Source organism: Nothobranchius furzeri, chromosome 10 (genome assembly GCF_043380555.1).
Source record: "Nothobranchius furzeri strain GRZ-AD chromosome 10, NfurGRZ-RIMD1, whole genome shotgun sequence".
NCBI lineage: Eukaryota > Metazoa > Chordata > Actinopteri > Cyprinodontiformes > Nothobranchiidae > Nothobranchius > Nothobranchius furzeri.
This window is the reverse complement of record NC_091750.1, coordinates 32,576,025-32,590,130: the sequence shown is the minus strand read 5'-3', so window position 1 is coordinate 32,590,130 and position 14,106 is coordinate 32,576,025. Positions and strand designations below refer to the sequence as shown.

Sequence of the window (14,106 nt, the reverse complement as noted above, 5' to 3'; positions counted from 1 at the left end):
ATTCCTACTCCACACACGGACTTTAGAGAAGGCTGCATCTTTGAAACAACACTTGAAGGGTGGAGAAAGAACGATGACAATTGGTTAAACTAGATTTGTTATTTTATTCGAAAGTGGGAGGCAGAGAGGGTGTGTGTGTGGTTGGGGGGGGGGGGGGGGGGGGGGCTGACAGAAGTGAGCCAGACACTGTGCCCTCCATGTTTCCTCTGTAATTTATGTGTGGCCCCTTGGAATCGCTCAACAAGATTACCATAGTCATAACAAAACCCACATTGTCCCTCTGTCGGTCTGGATGTGGTATTTTTACCTTTTGTGGCCCAATCAGGCTGAATTCAAAAGCAGAGCTGCAGCGATATCAAGGTCTTACCCCTTGGTCCAGGGGGACAGTGGGCTGTCCATGCCTAATGTCCCAGAAACAGAAAGGAATAAGTGTCCAATGCAGTGAGGGACGGATCAGAGAGACAAACGTCTCAGTTTCATTTCAGTAGGAATTTATCACTTTCAGTGGATTAAATGAGCAACGAATCATAAGAGCAGCACAGATAGTCTCTGAAAAGGCCGTTGAACCACCAAAGCTGCAGGATCCACCCTGAATCATTTTAAAATATTAAACAAGAAACTCACAAGAAAGAAAACATTTAAACCACGAAGCATCGTCGATAATGCACATTCATTTATTTAGAGTGATATAAAGGTGGGGGCGTGCAGTGCAACAACCACACAATGAGCAACACACGTCACACAATGGGGCTGACCTGCTATAAAATGTGGGATGCAAGCATGCAGCACTCTCACCCCTGCACTCCCGCTCTCCCCCGTCCCTCCCTGACCGTCTCTGCCTCCTTCGCTCATTTGGATCTCAGCGAGGATGAGAAGACTCAACTGAGCGGCCGTTCAGCCAGGAGACTCTGGTGTCCTGTGGACAACAACGCTGCCTCTGACATTTCTGCACATTTCTACAAAAACAGGTGAGACGTTTTGTTTTCTGCTGGAGTTTTTCCCTCCAGCAGTCAGAATAAATGAGAACAGTGTTTTAATAGCAGCTGACATGAAAATGTGTGTGTGGAACTATTAATGAAAACAATCTCATTCAGACTGAAACACTTGCATTTATATTTATTTATTTGAATTATAACATAACATTGAATTACACTGATTTTCACAACTAAATCTGTCTAAAGCAATTCATCTTAATGTGTGATTATTTTATTCCTAAATGAAAAAATATAACATTTATATTGAATCCAACGTTTGGTCGTCATAATTAACAGTGAAAATGACAAAAGCAGAAACCTCACATTCAAGCAGCAGCTGATAAGTCTGCTTCCATCTCTGTCCTCAGCACCATGACCAGGAAGGTGTTTACCAACACAAGGGAGCGCTGGCGCCAGCACAACGTCAACACTGCCTTCGCAGAACTCCGTAAGCTCATCCCGACCCATCCTCCGGAGAAGAAGCTGAGTAAGAACGAGATCCTGCGCCTGGCCATGCGCTACATCAACTTCCTGGTGCAGCTGCTGGAGAACCAAGGTGGCCAGCCAGCCAGCCACTCCCCCACCGCACTGCTCACCTTCCTGAGAGGAAACATGGAGCAGCTGCACTCTCCGCCTCCGCATCCCTGGACCACGACGAGTGACACTGATGCTCCATCACCTGGATCCAGCTGTGGCAGTTCTGAGGCCTGGTAGATGCACAGGCCTGGTTTTAAAAACAAGAGACTCTTGAGACATTTGGACCCTTTTAGCAGGAGAACTGGTTGTGTTGCATTGTGACATATTCCAGTGCAGATCGCTGTGTAACGTTGAAGGACCCCACCAATGCACTGAAGGCTGAAATATGACTGGCAGGTGAAAATTATTTGTGTTCTGCAAGGAAGTGTAAGTCCTGGATGTCCCTTCATGTTAATATTCCTGGTTGTTGATCCGCCTGGAGCTAATTTAATTTTACACGAGAGGGAGTTTTGCCAACGAGAAAAACAGAGGGGATTATGGACCTCCTCCTTTTAGGTAGAGATTGAGGAAAGCATTTAAAGAGATTAAAGCTCAGCCAATTCTCCAGACTGCAGTCATGTCTAAAGAGCCACGGGCAGTTTTATAAAGCCTTTTAGTGGACTTGAACTTTTCCTTCTAACATTCTAAATTTGACCTTTCTTGTCAATTTTAAGGTTTTGTGACTCCAGAAGAATCATTTAGTCTTGTGCTTCCTAATATTCCACATTCGGACTGAGCAAGGAAAATTCTGGAAAAACTGACAATCCTCTCTGACCAAATTTTCCCAAACCTCTTGATTTAAATGTTTTTTCTCCCTTTTTATTCGTGTACATGTGCCATACAGCCAAAGATAATGAACTGATTGTCAACTATGTTAAATGTGCTCATTCATCAATATTACACCTCTTTTCTCATTTATTTTGGTTTGCCTGTAAAAGCATAGCATGTTATTTATTTCAACTATTTATTTAATAAATGATTTATTATTTGATTTTCTGGATTTTGCCACTGAAACTTTTACATCGCAGTTCGGCATCTACATTTCCCCAATTTAATTTTGTTTATTGCAACTCGGGATCATACAAATCCTGCTTGTAGTGTCTTACATTTAATCCAAAATACTTCCTGAATGAAGGTCATCCTGCATTTCCTGTCAGAATAGGATGATTTAGGGCAGGGGTATGCAAGTCAGGGCCCGGAGGGCTGGTCTCCAGCACACTTCGGTTGATCCTCTGCACACTTGATTCAGTGGTTGAACTGCCTGTGCTGCAGCTCGCCAGGCTCTGCAGAATCCAGTTACTTACCTGGTGAGGTGTTGAAACGTTATTGAAACTCAAACACGCCGGATACCGGCCCTCAAGGCCCAGAATTGAACACCCTGATTTAGGGTATAAACAACAAAATTACAATCCTTGTCTTCAGTGTTTTCGCTGCATCATCCCACCTGGTTTGAATCAATAAGTGATTAAGGTTCTGCAGAGTTTGAGAACATACAGGTAATCCATCCACCGAACCAAGTGTCGGGTAACATCTCAGTCCTAGACCTGGAGGGCCAGCTTCCAGCATGTTCTAGTTTAAACCCTGCTTCAGCGCACATTATTTCAGTCAGCAGGTGATTAACAGGCTTCTGCAGAGCCTGACGAGCTGCTGCACAGGTGAATCAACCACTGAATCTAGTGTGTTGGTGCAGAGAAACAGTGAAATTATGCTGGATACAGCCTTCCAGATGGAGAACCACTGATGCATTTTTGTTGAAATGGTCAATTTATTTAAAAACATCCCATATTAAACACAACCATCCATAAAAAGCTCCAGAAATACTTTGGAAAGCAAATAAACTCACCAAAAGCAGTGATATGACGATACACCAAGGCACAACTGGGAGCTGAAGCTAAAGAGCGGAGCTGCCCGCTCTCTTTGTTCCTAAAAAGCTCTGAGATGTTTGTCTCTGTGCTCCTCTGATGACCGTGTGGACACAGAGCTGACCTCTGCTCTTTGTCCACTGACCACAGGCCTGAGAGACGAGCGCTCGATGTGACCGCTTAACTTGCAACCCCGGAGGTCAGAGGTCACTCTGAAGTCAAATGATGTCCAGTTGACCAGGACGGGATTTATCTACGTAGTTTTTTATTTTCTTTTATGAAAAACTGAGTATAAAATAATGAGTGAGGACATTCACCGTTCAGTTCTAAACCATTTTAAAGGTCTTGGAGTTCACAACAAAAGCAACTGAATGACTTCCTAAAGCGGTTTTCTGATATTTACTTTGAATTCTCAATTAGAATCAAAGACAATAAAATGATGAGGATCACAATAACTGAAACCATCAAGTCTCTCTTTGTAAAAGGCTGTCACTCCTGGATGGAAGCAGTTTTGTTCGCAGCTGTCTCTTTAAAACAGAGGTCAGAAATTTAAACGCTCCAAAATGTGTGGCGTCTGTAGAAAACGTGGCAGAAAGCTGCTTCTAACTGAGCTGAAGGGTAAACACAGGGCTGGCTCTGGGCGCGTTCACAGAGGCAGTTAAACTCTGACTAATAGTGTGTAAACCAAGCGAAGGGCAGCTGGACACAATGACCAGCGGGACCTGACAGGTGACTCTTTGTAAGGCTGCAAAAATACTGAATTAAAATGTGTTTTACTGGGAGAATGATGACGGCTACACCACAGCAGCAGCTCTTTACAGACTTTAAAGATGGGTTTATGATTTTAAAATGGTTTCTAAAAAATATTTTCAATTCTTAGAAATGTTGCAATGATTAAAAATGGAAGTTCGATGTGAAATCTCAAGCTAAATGAAGAGAAACAGCTCCTGCATACGTGCAGTCCGTTTGAGAAACAGGCATAAGATACCAGCGAGTCACGTGTTAGCATTACGCTGATTTATGTTTGCTGCAGAATTAGAAGAACCTGCATTAAAAACAAATCTGTATGCCTCTCACTCCCTCCACCGAGTGTGTTTTTCTGATTGACTATTCTGTTCCAAGCATGCGGTTAATCGTCTATTGAGAGCACATTTCCTTATCAGTGTCTAGCACACTGTCTGAATCCGTTATCACAATGGACCAGATCAGTGCAGGCAGCCCCTCGCTCTCCGGGCTGAGGCGCCCATGAAAAATAATTTCTGGAGTTTGGTGCCAGCCGATAGGCCCTGAGCTCTTTATCCCCTTAAAGCCAATTCGCCCTCTGCATGTTTAAATATCTCTGCTCAACCCCTGCCCCTCCACTCCAATCACACCCCTCCTCCTCCTCCTCCTCTCTTTCACCCCTCTGCGCCTGCAGAGGTCCAAGCCTAAACTGACGCTGTAATCGACCTGCAACGTGGGAGCGTAGGATGCAGGTGCAGAGCTGGTTGGATGGTGACAGAGGAGGGGAGTCCTCCATTGTTCGGCTGGACAGCACCCTCTCTCTTCTGGAGCACCCTCTGATGGGGGAGCAGACAATCACACATCCTAATCTGATTATGCAAATGTCTACTTCAAAAGGCAATACTCGGTAACCCTCACCAAGTGGTAGGAGGAAGAGGAAGCAGCAGGACTGTTTGAAGAAACAAGCTAACTTCCACAAATATTAAATAGTCAGAAATTTTTAAATAAACAAATCAAAGATTTTGCCGTTTTGTTCCTCTGTCTCGCCTCTCCTATCCCAGCGAGGGAGGTTTAAGAATAAAAACAAAAACTTGTACAGTTTGAAAGGCCACTGACTCCCTCAACGGGGATTGGATCCAATATTCAAATGCTCATTGTTTTTCCAGCCGCTCCTGAATCCAGCATAAAGAGGAATCTACAATGTTAATAAGGGGGACAAATGCCCAGTTGAGGCTTAACGCCCAAACAGTCAGAGGTGACATGTCTCAAGAACACGGACCCTTAAAAGCACAATCTATCACCCTCCCCGCTGCTGATTTAAAGTATAGAAGAAGATTCTGACTCGTCACGTAAAAAAACTAACAAAAACAAAACCCAGCTGCCCATGTGTGTGCAGCTACACATCTCAGCAGAAAAACATGTTTCCAACATCCCAGTTTATAATATATTATTAGACTGATTATTCACATCCTTTTTAAAGTGGGCATATCACACATTAACACTGCATTTATAGAAAACTTTGTGAAATGCAATAGTGTTCCTATAATATGAAAAACCGCCCTTCCCATGAAGATCCATTAAACTCTACACCCGTACAGTCTATGCTCTACACGTAACCTGCTGCATTTACCTGAGCATCGACATGAAAATGAACCGAGTGTTCAGAATTATATTTCCATTGACCTTCACTTAACTCTCTCTCTCTCTCTCTCTCTCTCTCTCTCTCTCTCTCTCTGTCTCTCTCTCTCTGTCTCTCTCTCTCTGTCTCTCTCTCTCTCTCTCTCTCAATCTATCTATCCTGTTTGCTCTGTTTAAAATCTAGTTTAGAAAGGATTTCTACAAAGACTGTAAATAGTTTTTAAATGGCAATAATTGTTATGAGATCGAGCCCAGACTGGCGAATAAACGTGAGCCCCCCCGACTATTTGGTCTTTGGTATGTCGTCATTATCGATCACGTGACTTCCTTGTGTGCGTTCTGCCGAAACATGCTCCTAAAACATGTTCCTCCCCCCGAGTCGCTTCAATCGCCTCCAAAACACTTTTGTTTAAAACAAAAACAGTTGAAGTAAGTCAGGAAAAGGTTTATTTTAACCTCCAGAACACAAATATCGCCATTAAAGTGTGGTTAGCTGGTGTCTGGTGGAAGCAGCAGCAGATTTCAACACTTCAAAAAAATAAAAAAATAAATAAAAATATTTCAACACTTCCTGGTTCCTCCCTGAATTGGCGCGTGGGCCGTTATCAGGAAATGATCAGATTTCGTTATTATGTGACAGATGAAATAAAAACGGTTGGATTTCCCGCAGACTGACGTCCGCCATGGCGCTGCGCGTGCCTGCCTGCGTCCTGCTGCTGCTTTCTGTCACATCTGGAGAGGACGGAGGGAAGATTCTGGTTTGGCATTCTGACGCGAGTCACTGGATCAACATGAAGCCGCTGCTGGAGACGCTGGCGGACAGAGGACACCGGGTGACCGTCCTGGTCCCCAGCTCATCCATATTCGTGAACAGCAGCGAACCCTCCCGCCTTCACTATCAGCCTTTTCACGTCGCTGTCTCGAAGCGAGTCATAGAGAAGTTTGCAGAAGAGTTTGTTCACCTCTCTGTCTACGGGGCGAATAACCTGAGCTACATTCAAATATTCTACAAGTTAATGGAGTTAATCAAGACCAACACCGACAATAACATGAAGATCTTGGACGGTGTGGTGAAATCAGAAACTGTGATGAAGAAGCTGAAGGAGGGGGACTATGACTTGCTCCTGGCTGATCCCATCTACGCAGGAGGTGATTTAGTTGCTGACTTGCTGGGCATCCCTCTAGTCTTTTCTTTGCGGTTTTCCATAGCTCACAACTGGGAACGACGGTGTGGCCAGCTGCCTGCCCCACCTTCTTTTGTTCCAGGTGCTTTAAGCAAACTGACTGATAAGATGAGCTTCCTAGAGAGAGTGCTGAACTTTCTCTTCTACCCCCTGCATGACATGCTCTTACATCAGTGCATTTGGAAGGAGGTTGATAAACATTATTCCGAAGTAAGAGGTAAGAAACGGGCAAATCCCAACTGAAATAGAAAAAATGGCTCAATGAGATTTTAAAAGGGACTGGTGTTGGTCTCCACACACCGCCTCTATAAACCTACATAAAACACATCCATTCGTTTTCTGTCAGTGTTTGTTTTAGGAATGATGTGCCTAAAACAACATAGTTCAAGAGGTCCCTCAGAGTGATGTCCTAATCTGTTAAATAAGCATAAGTCTAACCCAACCACACACACACACGCACACACACACACACACACACACACGCACACACACACACCTGTCGATGCTGGATGAGCAGCGGCTTTCCTCCGAGCATTTTCCGGATATCTGCGGTTTCATCAGCTCCCTCCAACAGGAAGGATCTGAAGTTGACCCAGAAAGTCACTAGATGACAACAAACTAATTTGCATATTAATGATGTCATGCCGCATTGGAGTTCTGCTAAAAAAAGATCACGTTGCAATTTTCTTGTATTTCAATATCCAATATGAAAATAAATATATTTCCAATTATTAAAGAGCAAGTCAATCCCAAATCAATTTATTTTTTGCTGATAAACTATATTAAGTATCTCGGGGTCGTGTTCACTGGAGCGTGAGATCGATAGGTGGATTGGTGCTGCATCTGCAGTGATGCGGGCGTTGTACCGGTCTGTTGTGGTGAAGAGAGAGCTGAGTCAGAAGGCGAAGCTCTCGATTTACCGGTGGATCTACGTTCCTACCCTCACCTATGGTCATGAGCTTTGGGTAGTGACGGAAAGAACGAGATCGCGGATACAAGCGGCCGAGATGAGTTTTCTCCACAGAGTGTCTGGGCTCTCCCTTAGAGATAGGGTGAGAAGCTTCGTCATCCGGGAGGGGCTCGGAGTAGACCCGCTGCTCCTCCACATCGAGAGGAGCCAGTTGAGGTGGCTCAGGCATCTGGTCAGGATGCCTCCCTGGTGAGGTTTTCCGGGGACGTCCAATTGGGAGGAGACCTAAAGGTAGACCCAGGACACGGTGGAGGGACTATGTCTCTCACCTGGCCAGCGAACACCTTGGGATTCCCCCGGAGGAGCTGGCCCAAGTGGTAGGGCTGTAGCGAAGCCTCGACGAAGTCGACGGCTCGATTCTAAAAATTTGTCGACGTCAGATCCGGAAGTCGACGCACCGCGCCCACTTGTTGCATCCCCAGGAGTTTGTAAATAGAGGAGGAATCTGCCTGTTTTTCCTCTAGTTCGCCCTCTTCTCCGCCTTCACTAACATCTCCGCCAAATACCGAAGACCCGGAACAACGTCCGTCCGCTACTAGATTATTTTCCTGTTTTGCCCCTTCGTCTCCCGGCAACGGACAACAACTTCCGGGGTCAGATGCGCTGCTTCGTGCCTACCGCAGATGTAGAAAATCACCGGGAGCGCTTCTCCCTTCATAAAGGAGCTTCTTTCAGACATGAGGAGAGCTGTTTTGGTGGTAGCAGTCTCTCCTCCGTGCTGGTCTGTTTGCTGCTGGGTGTTTTTGGTTTATTTAAACTTGGTAACTTGAACTTAACGTTGGTAAAGCTACTGTTAGCATCTTCGCTAACAGCTTCTTGCGTTGGGATAAGCTGTTACGTTTTGGTTTAGAGTTCATCTTTTTTGTGGTGTAGATCTCCCTTTTATTACATTTAGAGTGTTGTGGGTTTTCGGTTTAGTGTAAAATATCACCTGAGTTTGGTTTAACCCGTAAGACCACTCGCCTCACGCACATAAGTGACCAAAACAAAGCAGCATGGAGACACTCCATCTTCTACCACCTCTCAGGCAGCAGCCTGCACTCCCAAGTTCTACACGTCACCAGAACATAACCAACCAACACAATAAACGCAGTGTTATACAAAATGGAAGGCCTGTAGTGTTTATTCTCTTACAGTAAGAATTTATCAATTTTTTTTGAGGAATTTATTTGAGATTTTCTGGTTTTTGTTAATTGTGCAATAGAAAAATAATCATTAGATTAATTTTCTAAATAGTCATTAGAATAGTCGACTATTCGATAAAATAATCGTCAGAATAATCGTTTTAAAAATAATCGTTTACCCCAGCCCTACCAAGTGGCTGGGGAGAGGGAAGTCTGGGCCTCTCGCCTTAGGCTACTGCCCCGTGACCCGACTCCGGATAAGTGGATGAAAATGGATGGATGGATGGAAACTATATAAACGAGTTTCTAATCGTGTTGTAGACACGTGTAGTGGATAATTTGGCGCTTTAGTGAATCTTGGTTAAAATTTAAATATTCTGTCTAAAACTGTCAGTGTTGCACCCTCTTCAGGTAAAAATTCTGCACTGCATTAGAATTTAAATCTGCCATCACTATTGGCTAAGAGGTACACTATGACGTTAGCTGGTACATTATGATGTCACTATGTCGTTGTGAGTCTGTGTATTTGTTAGCAGCTCTGCCCTCTCAGTCTGCCAGGCAACAGCATTTGTTGCATTTTTCTAACAGGAAGTGGGAGTGGAGAAAGACTGGTAGGGGGTGACTTGCTCTTTAATATGTCTCTCTGCATCTTAAATTTATTTTGCTTATAAAACAATTAGTTTAATATCTGGGTGACCAACCAAGAAAGGATTATGATTTGGTCGGTCGATGTAACACAATGGTTCTCAATCCAGGGGGGCGTTTCTCTAAACGAGCTCAGAACATCAGGGCTATCCTGATGAATCCCTGATTGACAAATCCGGCTGCATGCTTTCCTAGCAGCTCGAAGGTTGGGTCTGCAGGATGGTTTTTCTCTAATCTTCAGGGAATGTCAAAGTTCTACAGAAAGTACTCAAGCGTTGTCAGAAATGTCACTAAATCTGTCAGTAGATGTTTGGAATAAACGGGGAAAACAGAACCCGATCTTATCTTTGGCAGCGCGGCATCACGCCTCTGAAGATTGTCGCGCCATGGCTGGTTTGTTACACTCCATCGAATATAATGGAGTATATTTGCAGCGGTGCCGTTCGGCGCTGCTTTTGCTTCCAGTGTGCAGTAGGACTCAGTCTGGAAGGTAATGAAAATGTCGAGAATAAAACTGCTGAAATGTATTTATGAGACCGTGATTTTGTGCAAAGAGCTTCATAAATATGTTTTGCGTAGATCATGTTTCAACTTAGAAAGTCATATGTCCCCTTTAAGGTTAAATTACCAGCAGTTATGTTCCAAACATTTATTATATATTTTTCTGAAACAGGAACGCCGACCAGTGCCTGCGAGTTGATGGGTAAAGCGGACATCTGGTTGATGAGAAACTACTGGGATTTTGACTTTCCTCGTCCGTTTCTCCCCAACTTTAAATTTATTGGTGGGATCCACTGCAGACCTGCTAAACCTCTACCAACAGTGGGTTCTTCTTCTCAAACACATCATTACATACTGATTTAAACAAAAATACTGCCTAATTGTGCCGTTTACTTCTACGTGTTCCTCCCTCTGCAGGATATAGAAGAGTTTGTTCAAAGCTCTGGAGATGACGGCATCGTGGTCTTCTCTTTAGGGACCGTGGTCAAGAATCTGACCACAGACAAGGCAAACCTGATAGCCTCTGGACTCGCTCAAGTCCCACAAAAGGTCAGGGGTCAGGAACATCTCTGAAATTCTGACAAAAATGATGCAGACTTGATCAAAAGTGTTGCTATGGTTTGTAGGTGCTGTGGAAATACAGTGGGAACACTCCCGAAACTCTGGGGTCCAACACTAAACTCTACTCATGGATTCCACAGAATGACCTGCTGGGTGAGTAAATATAAACATCAGATTTAAAAACGGATGCAAAAAGAGACAAGCAAGCTGAAAATTATTTAATTTTTGCTTCTTAGTCAAACTTTTGCACTTGATACACTCACCTGCAGGATTATTAGGAACACCTGTTCAACTTCTCCTTAATGCAATTATCTAATCAACCAATCACAAGGCAGTTGCTTCAATGCATTTAGGGGCGTGGTCCTGGTCCAGACCATCTCCTGAACTCCAAACTGAAGGTCAGAACAGGAAAGAAAGGTGATTTAAGCTATTTTGAGCGTGGCATGGTTGTTGGTGCCAGACGGGCCGGTCTGAGTATTTCACAATCTACTCAGTTACTGGGATTTTCACCCACAACCATTTCTAGGGTTTACAAAGAATGGTGTGAAAAGGGAAAACATCCAGAATGCAGCAGTCCTGTGGGCTAAAATGCCTTGTTGATGCTAGAGGTCAGAGGAGAACGGGCCGACTGATTCAAGCTGATAGAAGAGCCTAACCCTCGTTACAACCGAGGAACGCAGCAAAGCATTTGTGAAGCCACAACACGCACAACCTTGAGGCGGATGGGCTACAACAGCAGAAGAGCCCACCGGGTACCACTCATCTCCACTACAAACAGGAAAAAGAGGCTACAATTTGCACCAGCTCACCAAAACTGGACAGTTGAAGACTGGAAAAATGTTGCCTGGTCTGAGGAGTCTCGATTTCATTTGAGACATTCAAATGGTCGAGTCAGAATGTGGCGTAAACAGAATGAAAACATGGATCCATCGTACCTTGTTACCACTGTGCAGGCTGGTGGTGGTGGTGTCATGGTGTGGGGGATGTTTTCTTGACACACTTTAGGCCCCTTAGTGCCAACTGGGCACCTGAGCATTGTTTCTGACCATGCCCATCCCTTCATGACCTCCATGTACCCATCCTCTGATGGCTACTTCCAGCAGGATAATGCACCATGTCATAAAGCTCCAACCATTTCTAACTGGTTTCTTGAACGTAACGATGAGTTCACTGTACTACAACGGTCCCCACAGTCACCAGATCTCAACCCGATAGAGCATCTTTGGGATGTAGTGGACCGGGAGCTTCGTGCCCTGGATGTGCATCCCACACATCTCCCAACTGGAAGATGCTGTCCTATCAATATGGCCGACATTTCTAAAGATGCCTTCAGCACCTTGTTGGATCTACGCCACATAGAATTAAGGCCGTTCTGAAGGTGAAAGTGGGTCAAACACCGTATTAGTGTGGTGTTCCTAATAATCCTTTAGGTGAGTGTGTATTTATTCAAATAAAGGTCTTAAATAAAATACTTTATCTTCTTCTCTGAAGTTAATTACCGTAATTTCTGGACTATAGAGCGCACCTCAATATAAGCCGCACCGGGCTAAAAGCCGCTGATCTCTACTGAATTGAAAACGTAGTTTAACTAAACGTAACTGAACTGATCAGTATCAAACAAAACAGAAAAGTTATTGATTAGTTTATTCATCTTCCTCCTGCACTCTAAAGCCATTAAAGTCCTCTTCTTCAGTGTCGGAGCTGACCAGCCTCAGAAGAGCTTCGTCACATACCTTTTCTGTGGCGATGTCAGTGTCGCTGTCCGTGTTGCCGTCATCATCCCCGGGTGAAGCTGGCTTGAATGAGTTCTTCCCGCTGCCGTCTCCAGCGCCGAACCATGGATCCATTCATGCCAAGCTTATGTGCAGCAGCACTGTTTCCCTCCTTTACTGCCAGATCCATGGCCTTCAACTTAAATGTGGCATCATATGAACTCATACGTGTAGTTACCATGATGAGGGGGGATGGATTTGAAAAGATTCTTCGTGGTGCCGGCTGCTTGCATGTGCTAAATTAAAATGTGCACTTTCTTCCATTTCCACTTTTGACTTCCACCTGTTTCACTTCCTGCTAAAGCGCCCCCTGGTGGCAGGTGAAGGAAAACCTTCAGTAAAGCCACACCTCATTATAAGCCACGTGGTTCAAAGCGTGGGGAAAAAAGTAGCGGCTTGTAGTGCGGAAAATACAGTAAATTTTTTCTCCCGTCATCAGGTCACCCTAAAACTAGAGCTTTTATCACTCATGGAGGTGCAAACGGGGTTTATGAGGCCATCTATCACGGCGTTCCCATGGTGGGAATTCCAGTTTTTGCTGACCAGCCAGACAACATGGTGCACATGAAAGCCAAAGGAGCTGCAGTTGTTGTGGAATTAAACTCACTGACATCTGAAGACCTCAGAGATGCGATCAACACCGTCATCGATGACACAACGTAAGATTTTTTAAATTCCTGCACCAAGTCTGTTTTAAAGGTTTAAAAAAATTGTTTAGTTTTTGGTGATGAGTCAGCATTAACTTTATTACCAGAATAAATATTTCCCTTCAATTTCCTGTTTTCGTGGCTAATTTTTACTGTATGGCCCGAAAGAGTGACCTAGCTTAAATGTACAAAACTACAAATGTGACTTTCATTATTCCCAGTTTGTGAGATAAAAATGTATCTCTGACAATACATTATGAATAACTCTTTACATTAACTTGTTTATCCACAGCTACAAAGAAAGTGCTATGAGACTGTCCAGAATCCACCACGACAGACCCATGAGTCCTCTGGACGAGGCGGTTTTCTGGATCGAGTTCACCATGAGACACAAAGGAGCAAAGCACCTGAGGGTCCAGGCCCACGAGCTCACCTGGTACCAGTATCACAGCCTGGATGTCCTGAGCTTCCTGCTCTCTGTGGTTCTGCTGCTCCTGCTCCTCCTCGTCAAGACCTGCAGGTTCTGTTTCCGGAGGTGCTGCTGCAGAAGGAAGACGAAGAGGAAGGCTGAATAACAAACTCAGCTCAGGTTTATTAAAGTTAAATATTGAATAGAAAGGCTGATTTAATATAGATTTTAATCTGTCTTTTGACCACTGACCTCTTGTGTAAAAGTAGGAAAGTAAGAAACTGTTTAAAAAAAGCAAAAAACAAAAGTGTTTTGATGTATTTTTTATCTTCTGTGTGATCAAAAAGGGTTTTGGGTTTTTATTAATACAACAAAAGGAAAAACATCAGTGTCCAATGTTTTCACTTCTGAATAAATGGTTTGTACTTCACAATTTTTTGTTAAATTCTGACCATTTAGTTTTTGCTCAAGTTTCAGTAACTTCTGTCAAAATGTTTAGAAAAAAAATCAAACAGCCGGGATTAAACCCGCAACCTTCTGATTACTGAACGACCCGCTCTTCCTCGGGAGCTCCTGCTGT

At 44.1% G+C, this 14,106-nt stretch overlaps 2 protein-coding genes across 2 annotated transcripts; both read left to right on the top strand.

Annotated features, from left to right (window-relative positions):
• The first annotated feature begins 766 nt into the window (after window positions 1-766).
• On the top strand, window positions 767-2,481 carry tal2 (T-cell acute lymphocytic leukemia 2). The gene is made up of 2 exons (XM_015960599.3): window positions 767-968; window positions 1,343-2,481. Exons 1-2 carry the CDS (start codon window positions 781-783, stop codon window positions 1,686-1,688), a joined length of 534 nt encoding a protein of 177 aa, XP_015816085.2. The 5' UTR covers window positions 767-780; the 3' UTR covers window positions 1,689-2,481.
• A 3,787-nt stretch (window positions 2,482-6,268) lies between these two features.
• Window positions 6,269-13,959, top strand: LOC107386291 (UDP-glucuronosyltransferase 2A2). The gene is made up of 6 exons (XM_015960595.3): window positions 6,269-7,114; window positions 10,310-10,458; window positions 10,555-10,686; window positions 10,764-10,851; window positions 12,910-13,129; window positions 13,410-13,959. Exons 1-6 carry the CDS (start codon window positions 6,397-6,399, stop codon window positions 13,690-13,692), a joined length of 1,590 nt encoding a protein of 529 aa, XP_015816081.2. The 5' UTR covers window positions 6,269-6,396; the 3' UTR covers window positions 13,693-13,959.
• Window positions 13,960-14,106: the final 147 nt, after the last annotated feature.